The sequence below is a fragment of the Ochotona princeps genome, chromosome 2 (assembly GCF_030435755.1).
Source record: "Ochotona princeps isolate mOchPri1 chromosome 2, mOchPri1.hap1, whole genome shotgun sequence".
Classification (NCBI taxonomy): domain Eukaryota; kingdom Metazoa; phylum Chordata; class Mammalia; order Lagomorpha; family Ochotonidae; genus Ochotona; species Ochotona princeps.
The window spans coordinates 9,199,940-9,215,695 of NC_080833.1; the positions used below are offsets into that span (position 1 = coordinate 9,199,940).

Genomic DNA, 15,756 nt, shown 5'->3' on the forward strand with positions numbered 1-15,756 from the left:
TGAAGATTCAGTGCTTGCTCCCGTGACTGGAGCAGGAGAATTTCCAGGGCACTAGGGTGGTACTGAGTTGATTTTCATGATTCTGGAGAGGCTCAAAGCTCCGGCATCCTGCCCAGGGTCCTGCTACCTGAATACCCACGGGACCAGAGCCTGACACCCCCTGTGTTTGCATTTTATGCCCTAGACATCAGGGCTTGAGACAAATAACCAGCTTTTGCGTTATTCGTTCGTATTTAGGGTCTACTGATTTATTTGAAGGACAGAGTGACAGGGAGAGGAAGAGATCTGTTGCGGGGTGTGAGGGAGATTATGTCAGACAAGTCTAAGGCGTATTAAGGAGTCTTTATTGATAACAGGGCCCACTAGAAATAGCAAGTCACCATTCTATAGCAATCCAGTCACTCAAAACCCCAAGAGGAACAAATGGTCATTTCGCTGAAGTCCATCTGGTAAGCTGAAGACCTATGTCCCAGCTTCCCCAACAATATAAGTTATTGTAAGAGACATGCAACGAGTAACCTGGACACACTTACAAAGCTGCAGACATTCACCTTTCCCTGGCTTCTCTGCCCACACTCCATCACTGCTATGCCTTACTCCTCCTGGAACTCTAGAAAGTGCACACATTAGAAATATTTAAAAATACAAAGCATCGGGGCCCAGTGCAATAGCCTAGTGGCTAAAAGTCCTCGCCTTGCACATGCTGGGATCCCATATGGGTGCTAGTTCATATCCTGGTGACCCCGCTTCCCATCCAGCTCCTGCTTATGGCCTGGGAAAACAGTTGAGGACGGCCCACAGCCTTGGGACCTGCACCTGCGTGGGAGACCCAGAAGAGGCTCTGGGCTCCTGGCTTCAGATCAGCACAGCTCCAGCCATTGCTGTCACTTGGGGAGTGAATTGTCAGATGGAAGATCTTCCTCTCCGTATATCTGGCTTTCCAATAAAAAGTAAATATTTTTTTAAAAAATACAAGGCATCTTAGCATTAACATCTTCACTGTCCCGCCAGAGCAATGAACAGAGGGTGAGGAATACAGACACAGAAGTCATGCTCAGGGGACACCTGTCCTCAGCGTCTGCCCTGGCCAAGAGTACAGAGCGACAGCAACACACAACCAAGAGAACGAGCCCCTCCCTAGCATGGGTTTTTATGGGGGCTTGTGAGGGGAGTGGTTACACAACAATGCAATACCGCCCTCTCAGGTTCCAGATGAGGATAGGTGAGCATCACAGGTGGGTGGGAGGGAACACCTAGGAGGTGGGGCGGGAGTGGCTTCCAAGCTCCTGACCCTGAACTAGCTGCCTACCCTACCACACTTCCATCTCTGCATGACTCTTAACACCCAGAGCTGGAGCCAAGCCAAAGCCAAGAGTCTGGAACTCTTCCCAGCTCTCCCATGTGGGTGGCAGGGGCCCAGGCGTTTGGGCCATCTTCCTCTGCCTTCACAGGTACGTTAGTAGGGAGGTGGATTGGAAGTAGAGAAGCTGGGACTGGAACCAGTGCTCACAAGGGATGTCATCACCCACAAGAGGTGGATTTACCTGCCTTACTTCTGTGCTGGCCCCACAGTGGTTTTACTTTGGATTATTGGGCTCTTGGTAGCTCTGAGAGAATCAACAGGGAAGGTATGGTGGCCTTGCTGACCTGGCTGTTAGCTGGTGACCAGCTGCTGTCCTAGGGAGCCGTGGTGGTAAGCCCACAGGATATAGGGACTTGGTTGGTCCCAAGCCATGTGACAGAGCAAACACCTGCTCCAATTAGAATGCTCACTTCAGCTGGCTTATTTTCAGTGTGCACAACTGTGGAAGTCCCGTGTTTTTGTGGAGTGCATTTTCCATGAATTTTCTGAAGACTTCTTTGTGTTAGGTGGCAGGTGCCCTGGTGTGGTTTGAGGTCTGTGGAGTAGGGAGAAGAGGGAAGGGCGGAGATCTGGAAGCTCAACTCCGCAGGTGTGGCAGAAGGCAGAGGCACTGGTTGGAAACGCAGATCCTGGACACGCTGCCAGCCAGCTGCCAACAGCTGCTGCCCTGCGTATCTATTCGCATCCATCGTCCCTTGAGTCGAGCCAGACACTGTGCCCCAGCCCAGCCCGAATCCTGCTGACCTCTCACTGGGGCCATTTCCCTCTGTCTCCAAGGGAGGAGTGTTTGGTCTTGGGCTGATCTAAGGCCTTGTTGCCCCTGGACCAGTGCCCAGGGCTGGCTTTCCCTAGTTGGGCACCTCTTCAGCTCTGAGTGGGGTCTGGGGTGTACTGGATCACTGGCTGGCTGCTTCTGTTAGAAGCAAGTCTGGAAGGACACTGTCTGGTCCCAAGCTTGGTAGGGCCATCTGTAACCCTCCGAGAAGGACCACCTGGGTGCTGGTGAAAGTTCCACCCTGCCCCTGTGTCACCATGCCTGTTTCCATGGCCACGGTGCCTGGCTGCAGCCCTCTGGAATAGGGCGTGTGCTGCCTGTGAGTGGGGGCAGGGCCAGAGCCCTGGTGTTGTGGTCTTTTTTTTTTTTTTTCCAATTTACATTTTTCACATAGTTTTCCCCTTTGCTTTCAAGAGGCTGCTTGCTGGGGAAGCAGGCTGCTTGGGGACCTTCGTGTGGGAGGTTTTGGGTGGGAGAATACCCCCTCACTCCCACCCCTGGTGGCTTCGCATCAGGGAAGGCCAGAGTCCCTGGGGAGGCAGGTTACTAGGTGGGTGAGGGGCCGGGCCGCAGGCCCTGGCAACCCTGCTGGGTCTCCCACTCGGACATTTCTCAGAAGTCAAGGCAGAAGCGGCCTCTGTCCTTGGGAGGAAGCTGGGATTTTGTACGGAGGAGTCCTGGGGCCAGGGCGGCGAGGGAGTAGGATCCAGCTGGCATCATCACCAGGCTCCCCGTGTGGCCTGCATGATGCCCCTGCTGATTCTTGGGTGATATGGGGTTTGACCACCCCTTTCTTGGGACAGTCAGTCCCACATCATTGTCATTTTCTGGGGACGGGACAAGGGACAGATGAGGACCTTCCCAGGAGTGACAGTGTCTTGGAGGACCCAGCACCCTGCCGTGGCCTCAGCATCTCAGCCCCAGCCAGGCACTGTATGTCTCCAGGCAGAGTGGCCGCTGCTCTTCCCTGTGGGCTGTGCTTTGGGGGTTGGGCAGGGAGGCGCTGGGCCACCCAGCTGAACCTAGCCCGGACAGCCCTCTCATGTTTCATGCCTTGGTTTTCTCTTCTGTCAAGCAGGACTAGCATTGCCCCCTGAGGATTGCTGGGGGCTGCATGGGACATGTGCCCAGCACGGGGTGCTCTTTCTGGAATGTGCGGCAGAGCTTCAGACCTTCCAGCAGCTGGGGTGCAATGCCCTGGAGACCTGGCACAGGGAGTTCCTGTCAACCAGTCCCCCACAGTCCTGGCCTGCTCTCTCTCAGCCCAAAGTAATTTTTCCATGAACTCGACTGGCTGCTCCCACTCACACAAGGCCTGGCTTCCAGTGTGTTTGATTTCATCTGGGGACATCAGGATGGGGTCCCTGTGTCCCTCTGATAGATCTCAGGTCGTACTTTCTGCAGGACCACCATGGTCAGCCTGCCCCGCCTCCCCACCCCAGCTCAAGAGCTTCCGTCCCTGGTGACTTTAGGGCTCAACAATTCAGAGGGGCGGCCTGGCCAGTTTCTGTGAGTGAAACATTTCAAGTATGCAATGCTGATTTGACATCTTCTGCAGCAGCCGCCTGCTGGGCTGTGGAGTCGGCAGCCTGCAGTTACAGGGCTCAGGGGCTCCCAGGGCCAGGCAGCTCAAGCCTGTAGGGTCAGGCTGAGCCCATGGTGGCCTGAGCAGCTGTCTGGCCTGGGCCCCTCGGAGCCCTGTGATGCAGGTATGCAGGCAGGGTAGTTGCAGGTAGTCATGGCAACCCTGGCGGGTAGAGACTGGGCGGTGACCTGCAGGCTCCCGAACAGCCACTGTGGGATCCAGCCAGCGCCTGAACCAGCCTTTCTGGTTCTGGCCTTGCCGCCACTGTGCCAGTGACTAGGTAAAGGGACATAGAGGTCCTGTGATGGCCAGAAACGCCCTCTAGTCACTGTCCTCCCGGACTCACTGCCCCTGAGTGCCGGCATGGTCAGGATTAGCTGGGTTCAGGCTTCTCTTTTCACTCCGACCCTGTTCAAGTTGAGGTTCCTTTAGGCTGAGCTGGTGTCTGGGATCGGCTTAGAGTATTTCCTTTTCAGGATAGCCGGTGGCCCAGCCGCCAGGGGTGTGGGTTCCAGACGCTGTCCTCTAGGCCTAGGCTTAGCACCGGATTAGCGTCACCCTCAGGGTGCTCATGCACAGTTTTGCTGCCTGTGCAGTGGGGGTACAGTGGCTGTTCTTGCTCCCCAGTCTTCACACCTGGAGCTGGATCGGAAAGAACCCGCTTTCCTCCAAGCAGAACTAGCAGTTTCCATCCATGAATGTGAGTTCTGGTAGTGGTTGGAGAAGGAAGCCAACATGGAGCTTCATGCTGCTGACTCGGCCTCAGGAGTGCGGGGCTCAGGGCAGGGGCTGGGTCCCCCACCCTCCACAGCAATGAGCGTGACTACAGTGTGGGGTGCTGCTGGAGCCTGGCTTCCGGTGCTGTACTGTTCCCTGTCAGGTTTTAAACGCACTCAAAGTTCTTAGGTTGTTATGCACAGCTAACCCCCTGCAGCCAAGTCCTTTCACCTTATGCCAAAAACACCAAACGCCAGACGCCGACACATCTGCCATGGTGGCAGTTTGGGGGCTGCCAGGGCAGGGGAAGGGGCAGGATGGAGGATGGGGGAGAGTCAGGTAAGGAGAGGAGGAGGGAGAAGGGAGGGCTGCGTGGGCTGTGGCTGTGGACGGGCCCCAGGGACTGGGAACTGAGATTGTCTGAGCCATGGGTAGGTGGGTGGGGACTAGGGGGAGAGGCTGTGAGCGATTGAGGAGTGGGGTTCTCTCGCAGGCAGTGGGGAGGGGAAGCTGCACCGGGTCCAGGATGGGATGTTTGAATCATTCCTCACATTCTCAGCTCTTCTGGCAGGCCCAGGGAGCCTGGGCTGGGCCTGAGGGGGCTCCAGTGGCCCTGGGTGGCCAGTGGGAGAGGGCGCTGGAGGCTGCACATCCCAGTCTTTGCATGCAGACGAAGCACTGTGGGAGGAGCCTTGCTGAGTTCAGGCCATTAACACCTGTGTGCAGCCTCCTGGGGTCCTGTTCTGTTCCAACCCAGGCCCCTCAGCCACACCTGGAGGTCAGGTCAGGGTCAGCAGGGAGATAACTGTTTCTGGAAACTGTAAGGGCTCCACGCAGCTGGGACCCCTGAGAGAGGGAGTGCAGGTTTGGGGGGCGATCAGAGAAGGGCACCTGGCAACCCCCTCTCCCAGGAGGAGTAGGGGCATGACTCAGTGCCTTGCAGCCACACCTCCAGGGTTTAACCATGTGTGTCATCTTCATGTCTTAGACTCTTTGTGCTGTACCAGGACATCTGCTAGGAGTCTTGGGAGAATGGAGAGTTAGTGCAGGTCAATCAGTGAAGACCTGCAACAGTCCAGCTGGTTACTATTACTGTTACAATCCTCTGGGCCGGGCAGGAGCAACAGCAAGGGTGCATGTTTCCCAGTGTGCTCACGCCTGCGGAATGCAGGGCAGCAGAGTGGAGCAGTGGCCTGGGGAAGACCCCCCACCCGCCCCCGGCACTGCCCCAGCTGAGCGATCTGCTGCAAGCCCTCTCTGATGGCGCTGAGGCCTCCCCTCCTGCACTGGTGGCAGCTTCACTGTTGACAGCCACACACTTGCCCCTTTAGTTACTGTGTAGCCTTGGAGCCCTGGCTCTTAAAATAACTTAACCCCTGTGGCTTCCTGCATTCCTGGCTTGCAGGCCAAAGTTTGTGCTAATGCAGAAGAGCCCCACTCCTGCAGGACTTGGCCCCCAACCCAGCAACCTCACAACCTCACAAGCGCTGCCGGGCTGGTCTCTGGCAGGGGCCTGTGGAGCCCCCCTGGGGTCAGCGTGAGAATGCAAGGGGACCGTGCAGGTAACGCTGCACGTGACCTGCAGATGCTTGTAAGTGGCAGCCTCCAGGGTCTCTGCAGGACCAGAGGGTCAGGGACCAGGGTCTGGACGTGAATTCCACGAATGACATTGTCTGGGCATGCAGTTTCTTTCTGTAGGGTGCACGCAGTGTGAGCACATACCCGAGTGTTCCCTGGGCACTTGGTTCCTCCAGTGTCAGAGACCCAAGGTCAGTCCGCAAAGCGGCCAAGGTCAGCGAGGAATGAGACTAAGGTGGGCTTTCTGCGGAGGCCTGCTGGAGACCAGGGGGAGACAGAGGCTGTCCCCACAAGGTCTTAGTGGGAAAACTAAAATGCATTACTGTTCCCCAGGCATTTTCCCCCCCAGGGGTATAATTTACATACCGTAAAATGTGCAAGTCACAAGTGGACTCTGTGCACGTGGCAACCGGATGTAACTGCTCTCGCCTGCAGACCACAGGGCAGCCTTCCCTGCCCCCACCCCCATCACCCCTGCTGGCCCCCCATCTCTAGCCTTGGTGACTCGGCTTTTCACAGCCTCTGACACAGCTTGCTCCTCCGTGCAGCCCACCCTGCTGGGGTGGGGAGCCCAAGGGTCAGGCGCGAGTTCCACAGGCCAAGGCTGCTCTTCAGAACATTCGTCGTCACACCCGTGGTGAGCTGTGTCTGACCCCTGTTGGGAACCTTCTGGAGTTTCTGCTGAGATGACTGCTCTGTTCAATGTTTACCGCAGACCTGCGGCACTGGCCTGGGCTCCATTTTTAGATGGGCGAGCAGGGGTCACTGATCCACAGCTTTCCTACCAGCTGGGAAATGGAGGAGCTGACCGGCTGGCCGCCTCCAAACCTCTCCGACCTGCCTCTCTGCCTCAACCCAGTTGCATGCCTGCCTGCCAGGAACCTGGCGCTGAGCTGAGTGCTGGAGGCTAGTGCCAGGCGTGAGCCGAGCGAGGTGCCTGTCCTCAGGGGGAACGGACAGGCATGTCTGCCCAGGAGCTGCATGGGGACTGTGCACCCCGGGCGGAGGGTGGGGCCTGCCATGCGTGGAGCTGAGGTTCGCCAGGACCTAGCCCCATGCAGGGAGGGGGGACTCCTCTCCCCACCACCGCCGTTCCAAGCCTGGCTATGACTTGGGGTGTATGCTGGCTCATTCAACCCTTGTGTCGCCTGTAAACTTCGCCTTCGTCCTCCTGGAAGGTTGTGGAGTCAGACACTTCCTGACTGTGCCCTGCAGGGACCCTGCACGGCGCTGTCACCTGGTGACCTCGCAGCCCGACCTTTGCACACATGTGATGTCCACATGGCCCCCTAGAGGCCTTATAATGTCACCCCTGCTCAGCAGTGCAGGGGTTGGGACCATGTGTGCTGGAATTGGCTCCTCTGGGTTCCTACTCTGGCTCTGTTCTTGACCTTGGTCAAGCCATTTAGTTCCTCTGTGCCTCAGACTGCTCATCTGTCAAATGGGCATAAGAACCAGGAGCTTTCCCTAGGGTAACCGTGAGGGGTAAGCTAGTGGAAGCATGTGAGGTATGTCTGGGCGTATGGTGTGCGCGCCGACGAAGGCACGGTTGCTGTGTTCTAACTAGTGGTTGTGATGTTGCCGCTCAGGAAGCCCTGGCTGAGGGAAGCCGGGCTCACACACTCACACTCAGTGTGGAGTCTTCAAAGTCTAAAGGGGTTGCCTCCGTGTTACAAGGTGGACACTGCCGAGTCCCCTTTTGTCTGAAAGGGCAGTCGGTTCTCTTTAGGGACCTTTGTGAGCACCTGGGCAACCCTAGAGGCCGGGGAGACTGAGAGAGGGTGGGACTGGATGACCTTGTGCGCCAGGGGAGGTGGGCTGCAGAAGGCTGGGACCTGCCCCAGCTGGCATCGCCCTCCTGTATGTGGCCTTCTCTCCGTGGGTGTGCTGAAGCTCGTGGCCCTTGGGGGAAGGCACCTGGGAGCCTGTGAGTGGCACAGTCACCCCTGGCACAGCACCACAGGGAACTGGCAGCTCCCCCAAGCCAGGAGAGCTACATCTCCCAGGCAACGCTCACCTTTGGCTTCCGCAACCCATGGGCCTCTACTGCGCCTGTGGCTCTTTTTGGCCTCACCCCCACCTTCCGGTCCCCCCCCGCCCGCCCTGCCTGCCAGCTCTGGGCCCCATCAGCTATCCAGCATTGGCGGAAAGGTACACAATTGATCTTGGCTCTTTTTTTGTCCTTGGCCAAGGGCCAGGGCAGTGTCTCCAGAAACAGTCTCGCTCCCCTCTCTTTAGCCAAATGCTTCCTCTAGGCAGCGAACTCTGAGGCTGCTCTGTGGCAGGTGCATTAGAAATAACTCCGCTTCTTCCCACCGCCAGCAATCCTGGCCGCAGGCTGTTCCTGCGTGTCCCGGGACCCTCACCTCCATCTGTGCCTCTGTCTGTGTACACCTGAGATGTTGTTGCCAATACAGCAGAGGCCTGAGTTTAATTTAACTGCCTGTGCCCAGTGGCTGTTGTCCTTGGCAGAACTGCTGTGGGCTAGAGCCCTGGGCCTCTGTTCCCCCAATTCGTCCAGAATCATAAAGAGTGGCTTCCTCTAAGGACATTTACCTGAGGGCCTAGAGAGGGCCAGTGGCTTGCAGGGTCACACAGCAAGTCCCTCCCTGTAGTGTGGTCAGGAGCACACACACCGTGCCCTGCCCGTGTTTGTTTTTTTATTTTGTTATTGTTTCTTTTCATTGCCCCCATTTCATGCATAGGCCCAGGGAGCCAACGAGCCTGCTTTTGGTCTTAGAAGTTGGGCAAAGCTGGGATGATGTCTGCTTCTGAAAGGGTCTGGGGCGTGGAGATCTGGGCAGGTGTGAGGAGGACACTGCCGGATACAGCCTCTCTCCCTGAAGGTGTTTCTCCAGCCCCACCTCCCAGAGACTTGGCACCTGCAGATGCTGTGCCTGGTGCCCTGCCCTCGGAGCTCCCCTGCCCTGCAGATCCTTGCTGACAGGGCGGAGAAAGCTGCTGGGTGTCAGATACACCTGTTTGGAAGGTGAGCCCAGAAGAAAGTTTGCCTTTGCCACCGTTAGCCAAGGAGGGCACGTGACCCCAGCCCCACCTCTCTCTGCCCTCCAAGTTCAGGGTGCAGAGGAGACCGAGCCTTGGCCCCTCTTGGGAACACTTTATTCTCTTGTGCCAGAATCCTGTGGGGTGGGAGTTGGTTGAATTTCAGCCCAATCAGCTGTGCCTGAGTTAGTTTTCAGCCTCAGTGCCTTCGGAGCCGCGTTGGCAAGGTACTTGTCCTAGCAATGAGCCTCTGTCTGGTGCTGAGTCTCACTCTGTGCCTGGGGGTTGTTGGGTTGGTTTGTTTTGCTTTCCCAGCAGCTCTTAGGGGGCGGCAGCCAGGCAGCCTTTGTGGCCACTGAGGCCTGAGGAATGACATTTGGCTTCCGCAGCAGCAAGCATGGCCCACGCAGGCTGTGGTTTGAAGCCAAGATTGTTGGAATCGCTTGCCTTCCCGGAAGATAGCAAGAAATGTGCAGGTGTTAAAAAATAGAGAGAAAAACCAAACTGGAAAGCAAACCTGTGTGTAAAAATGGGTGGGCATTAGCAGTCACTCTTGCCTGGTGGTGAAATCAACTCTCAGTGATGGTTGAGTGGCAACAGTGGCCCTGTCTGGCAGGACAGTGATGGGAGTGTTGGTGAAGGGAGGAAGCCTCATGGCTTAGAGGTGGCAGCGGGACACGGAGATGGCCAGGGGGAAGGCCTTTTGTGATGTGACCTTTCCAGCTGCCCCCTGCCCCCAGCGCTGCCCGTGTGCTGCTGGCTCAGGGCCAGCATTGAAACCCCCCAACATTAGCTTCTCCCCCTACCTGCCCAAGGCTCCCCACAGCAGCCCCTCGGGCACACTCAGCTCATTCCCACACGACCCCTTCTCCACTCCCAGGCTTCTCAAACCAGGAGAGGAATGGAGATGGTAGAGTGTCTGGAGTGAGGATGATGAGGAACCCCCAAAGCAAACCTGCTGAGTCTTGTGGCTCAGAGACACAGACCTGCACCTGTGTTCATCCATGCCGTCCAACACACATCCTACCTCCCCAGGCCATGGGGCTTTGGGGCCTTTGGATCCAGGCTCACCAAGCCAAGAGCGAGGCCTATGTGGGGCACTCCACCAGGAGACCCCCACATGGAGTGGGCAGCTGTCAGGGATTCACTCAGCAGGTGTCACCAAGCATGTGCAATGCATCATCTGTTTGCCAGGCTGTGCCTAAGGCAGCGCAAGTGCAGGACAGAGGACCGGGTCTTGTCTGAGCCTGCCACATTGGAAGGGGCTTGGTTCCGGTTGTCTGAAGTGCTGGCACAGCTGGACAGAGGTCGATTGTCTTTTGAAGCTGTGACCTTGAAGTTGAAACCCATGGGCAGGAAGCATCCTGTGAGGAGGGCTGGGGGCTGCCCTGGAGGTGACAGTGCTGCATGGGCCCCGGTGTGGTCTGAGCCTGGCATCTCAGGGAAGAGAAAGAGGCTGGGACCTGAGGGAGGTACTGGATGGGGTGGGTGCTGGGTGCCAGCGCAACAACATCAGGGAGGGTGGTTTGCATCTCAGGGGGCTCTGCGTGGAGTGGGGCCAGCCAAGCAAGCAGGTGTGGGCTTCCACTGTGCAGGAGGCATTGGGCCTGGGGCCTTGGAAGGGGAGATGGGAGATGGATAAGAGTGTGGGCTGGAGTCAACATTTGCTTTCCTTAAGGCCACTGGGGAGTAGGGGAGCAAACCGACTCTGGACCACACCCTGTGTGGTTTAGCCTCCAAGCCAGTGGGTCCCCGAGGGAACCAGAGGGTTGAGGTGCCCTAGAGAGGGCCTGCAGACAGGGGTGAGGGGCTGGGGAAGTGGCCATGGAGCCTTGTCAGTGTGGCGTGAGGAGAGCGCCCTCCTGGGTCTGGGTCACTGTGGAGCCTCACCACTCCATGGTGTTGGACCGTGTTGCAGCCCAGGGCAGGGAGGGACTCGCTCACTGTCACTTGCTTGTCCAGAGAGCTGGTAACTCTGGTGCTCTGCACTCCTGGGACCCCACTGGCCAGGCCCACACCCCTGATCACCTGGGAAGATGTGTCACCTTTGCTGCACCCTCTTTAGAGGACAGGTGACCCAGCCTGAGGCAGGTGAGCCATAGCCATTTGGTCTGTTCCCGGGCAGGTGTTCTGTTGAGGGCAGCTGCTGGTAGGTGTGACAGCAGCCACGGAGACCTGGCCATGGACAGACTAAAGCTCCTGCCCTCGTGGACCTTGGCTGTAACAAAGTTGCTGAATGTAAGAGCTGATGAGTGAGGGAGAAGAAGGGGAGAGGGTCCCAGGTGCACTCATCCCTTGGAAGGGTGAACACTGGCATTTCTCATTTGGCTCTGGGAGGAGCTCTGTGGAGAGTCACTGAGGCAGATGGAAGAAGTGGCTGTTTCAGGCAGAGCTGCAGCTAGGGGGTCAGGGCCCTATCGCTAGGGAACATGGCACATGTGCGAAGTCAGGGTGTTTACAAAGTTGGGGCGTGTGCAGTCAGAGTGTTAATAAGGCTGGGATGTGTGCAAAATAGGGGCACAGGGTGGGCGGGGGAGGGATTTGGATATGGGCAGAAGCCACAGCCTGGGCTTGCCTTGATGCATGCTCTAGAAGGTTCCTCAGGCTGTCTCTGTCTGGGACAGGTGGGTAGGGGGTCTACTCTCCTGGGGTACCCTCTCAAGAACTGGCAGGGCCTGTCTCTGGCATGCCGTCTGACCAGGCTACCGTCCCCTCCAGCGGTTCTGTTTGTCGTTGCCTGGGGAGCAGCAGTCTCCAGGGCTGGCATGGCTCATGACGGCTCCTGAACCTGCCTTGCCGTAGGGGGTGGTACTGCACCTGCTGGAACTTTCCCAAGGCAGCCAGGGCCCAGGGGACTGCACACACTCCCTCACCTCGTCCTCCAGGACTCCCTGGGCATGGGAACAGGTGTGGGTTGCAGTAGAAACTCTTCCCCCTGTGCTGCTGTTGTCCCCGCTCACCAGGCCCCGCGCTCCTCCTGGACACTCGGGTGGGCACCGAGGTTCCATTCCTAAAGGTGCAGAGCTCAAGGGCCATGTGCTGTGAGACATGCCTCTGCCTTTCCATCAGCCAGGCCCACATTCAGATCCTGGCTCTGCTAACATCTGACTTTCTGGTCTACTGGAGTTGTTTTCATTTCTCTGAACCTCAATGTCCTAGTCTATAAAATGGGGGCTGTGAGGGTTCTGGTGGATCACCAGATGTGCTGTGCAGACTGGGGAAGGAAGGACCAGGACCAAGGGGGGCTTGGGTTGGGGGAGGGGCTCTTCCCTGCATACCTATGGGAAAGGCTGTGGGTACAAGGTGGGGTGTTGGGGGGTGACAGCCAATGACCGTTCGCTCTAACTGTGTACCTCTTTCCCTCCCCCCAGTGCTATTGCGAGAAGAAGTATCCCGGCTCCAGGAAGAAGTGCACCTTCTCCGGCAGATGAAGGAGATGCTGGCCAAGGACCTGGAGGAGTCGCAGGGCGGCAAGGCCTCCGAGGTCCTCTCGGCCACCGAGCTCAGGGTCCAGCTGGCCCAGAAGGAGCAGGAGCTGGCCAGAGCCAAAGAAGCCTTGCAGGGTGAGTGGCGACTCTGTGCTGTTGGTTGTCCCTCCCGGGGCGCTGGCTCAGCACCCAGAGGCCCCAGGGCCCTTACAGGTGGAGCAGTGGGAGTGGACTCTGGCTCTCCCAGCACCCACCCCAGCCAAGGCTGCCCTGTCCCTTTGCTGCTCCCATGTGACTACTGTGTGTTGTCTGTCACGCTGTGAGTGGTAGCTGGGCATCTGTGCTGGAGCAGGATGCTGGGCCAGCCTCTGGGATGGTCTCTCCTGATGTTCCCAAGGTCCGTCCATGCCTCCCCTTGTGGGGCAGTCTGCCAGTGACTCCTTGGGGTCTTGACTCTTGTTCACCAAGGTGGCCTCTTCTTGTGGTACCTGGCACAGTGTAGCTCCCCACCTCCCACTGCACAAGTCCAGCATCCAATGAGGCGAAGGGGTGTGACAGCAGTTAGAAGACAACATAGTGTGTGGGCTTCCACGTGGTCCCCTGGTGGGATGGACTGTGGACCCCCAACCGCTCTGCGGCCTGTGTGTCTGCAACCAGGGATGGCTTGAGGGTCGTGTGTTCAGCCTGGTTCCCCTGCACTGAGCTCAGGCCCCTGTGGCCGCCAGGACCCCCTCTTCAGGGTGGCGCCTGCCCACACTGCGGGCATGGGGGAAGGCTACCCTCTCACCTGTCGGCTGGCTCCAGGCAGGATGCATTGAGGGTGGAACTTGACTTGTACCCCTTCAGCTCCATTTCGTGGCTTTACTTCTCCTGCGTTCAAAAAAGGTGCCGAAACCTTGCAAAATGCGTTCCCCTTGCCATTTACAAGAGTGAGAGACTCATTCTAAAGTCTATCCTCCTAAAGCCAGAGCAGGCTTGTCAGTTTGGGGCAAATCGAAGCTACTGTCACCTCAGGGTCCCAGCTGGTGTGGCTGGAGAGCCCGTGTCTCCTCCAGCAGCTCCTGGGGAGCAGTGCACACTGGCAGGCATCCTCACTTCCTCTTGGTTGATCAGAGAGCCAGGGAAGATCCAGGACCTGAGAGTTTCCATGCATGAGCTAGACCGTGTGACCATGTCCAGCAGCAGGTGGCTGGGGTGCCCTTGTTGGTGGATGGAGAAGGCCAACCAGGACAGAGCAGCTTGATGGTGCACCCACCCTGTGATGACCTGCTCCTTGGGAGGCACCAGGCACAACAGGTGCAGCTGTGCCCCAGGAAGCCTGGGACATCGTCATGGGGGGAGCTGGTGCCCAGGGCACTCTGTGGCCTTTGTTAGAATTCTGTGCAGCCGCACGCGTGACTCCCAGAGGCAGTGCACAGCCCTCTTCAGTTGGGGTATGTTTGGGTGGCGTCTTGGAGACCAGGTTCTGGGCTGGGCAGGGCTGTGTGCCTTGGCCCAGCTTGCGTGGCACATTGAGGGTGTCCTGCCACATTGTGCCCTCACCATCCAGTGGTCTAGACTGATGTGGGTGAGCCACCCTCCACTCTTGGCCTGGTACCAGGTGCCTCCTGGGTGGAGCTCAGTGCTGCGAGGTCCTGGATCTCACTAAGCTTGATGCCTTAGTGCCCCGTCAAGACTGGCACAGGAAACAGCTGCCAGCCTGACATGCGTACACCACAGGGTAGGAGAATCCCGCATGCTGGGTTCTCAGCCAGATAAAAAGCCTGACCATGTTTGTTCTGTAAAGAGGAGAGAACCTCCCCCTGCTGCTCTTGGGCCCAGAGGAAAAGGAAGAGGCGCCATGGAAGTTCAACACGCCAAGCCTCAGTTTGTTCATCTGAGTCATGGGTCAGTAATGTGGGCACCATAGAAGCTTTTGGGAATGAGGTGAGGTGGTAGTGGCAATGGTGTGGTCTGTGTGCATGTTTTCTCCCTGAGCCCACGAGGCTTCGAGCTGCATGCAGTGACCCTGGCCCTGCAGGAGACCTTGTCCCTGGACACTCTGCGGAACAGCAGCTGGTGCCAAACCTGGACTCTGCTCCCCGCACCGTCCCCCATGTCCTTTCCTGAGCACACAAACATTTAAGGCCACGTTTCATTCATAAATTAGGCCCCTTAAGAGGCTAGCAGCAGTAACCAATAATAAAAATAGAACGATGGCAACCATATACTATCATGAAAGTTATTTAAAATTTATGAGTCGTCTGTTTCTGGAATTTTCCATTCAATATTTGTGGGCTGTGGTGGGCCATAAATAACTGGAACCACAGACGGCGGCCTGGGGTTGGGAATCTTCTGGACTCTGTGCTGTGTGAGTCTCTGTCTGTCACCACAGGGCCACCCAGAGATGCACCTCTGTGAGGCCACTGTCGCGGAGGAGACGCTGGAGGCAGCAGGCTTCCAGCCCTCCCAGAGGGGAGCTTGATCGAGCAGCTGTGCTGTGTGAGATCTGTGGCCTGTGTCACGAGCGGGCACCCTGCATGAGACTCAGGGACAGCAAGCAGCTTGGCCAAGGCCGTGATGCTTGTGAACTGCAGATGCAATTCAGCTGCCCTCCCACGTGGCCAGAGCTGGACAGAGAGGCAGGAAGTCAGCTCAGCCAGCTCCTGGGACGATGGGCTTGGGATTCAGAGCTGGGCTTGCACCCCAGTCCTGCCACCTCCCAGCTGTGTGACCCCTGAGCGACTCATGGGCCTCTCTTAATGAAAGGAATCATGATACTTCTGGGCTCAGCGCACCTCCTCGGATCCGCTTGCAGATGCTGGTCACTTCATTGCTGTTGGAGGCAGCTCGGACCCCTGGAGACACCAAATTCAAGGTAGCTGCCCTGAAAGGCAGAGCAGTGGGCACCTCCTAGCCCCCTGCCCAACCTGCCGGCAGTTCTATAGAACCCCCGCGTAAGGTACTTCCTCGCTCACCACAGTGTGAAGGGTCTGAGCTGCAGGCAGGGGTGGGCAGAAGGAGGCTGGGCTGAGCAAGGTCTCTGTGGCTGGCATGAGGAGAGTGAGAGTAAACCCCCAGCAGTGCAAGCGGCAGGTGCCAGGGCTGCTTGTCCACAGCAGGTGTCCCTCTCGTGGGAACCGGCAGAGTCCCCAGGACTCCCACTCGGTGGGTCTTTCTACCCTCCATGCTACCCTGGTCCTGTAGTGTGGATGAGACTTGAATGTTTCAGGTGTGAGAGGATGAGCAAGTCACGGACCTACCATAAAACCAAGGAATGGATCAGATCTGGGGGCCGACATTGTGGCACAGTGAGCTGAATGCCTGT

The 15,756-nt window shown here is 57.6% G+C and overlaps 1 protein-coding gene across 2 annotated transcripts in view; it reads left to right on the plus strand.

Moving 5' to 3' along the window:
• The window catches only part of KAZN (kazrin, periplakin interacting protein), a 103,261-nt gene that overhangs the window by 11,583 nt on the left and 75,922 nt on the right, over positions 1-15,756 (plus strand). For both annotated transcript variants that reach the window (XM_058675488.1, XM_058675497.1), the window contains exon 2: positions 12,393-12,584. In XM_058675488.1, coding sequence (XP_058531471.1) covers positions 12,393-12,584 — 192 coding nt within the window. The remainder of the gene's footprint in view (positions 1-12,392; positions 12,585-15,756) is intronic.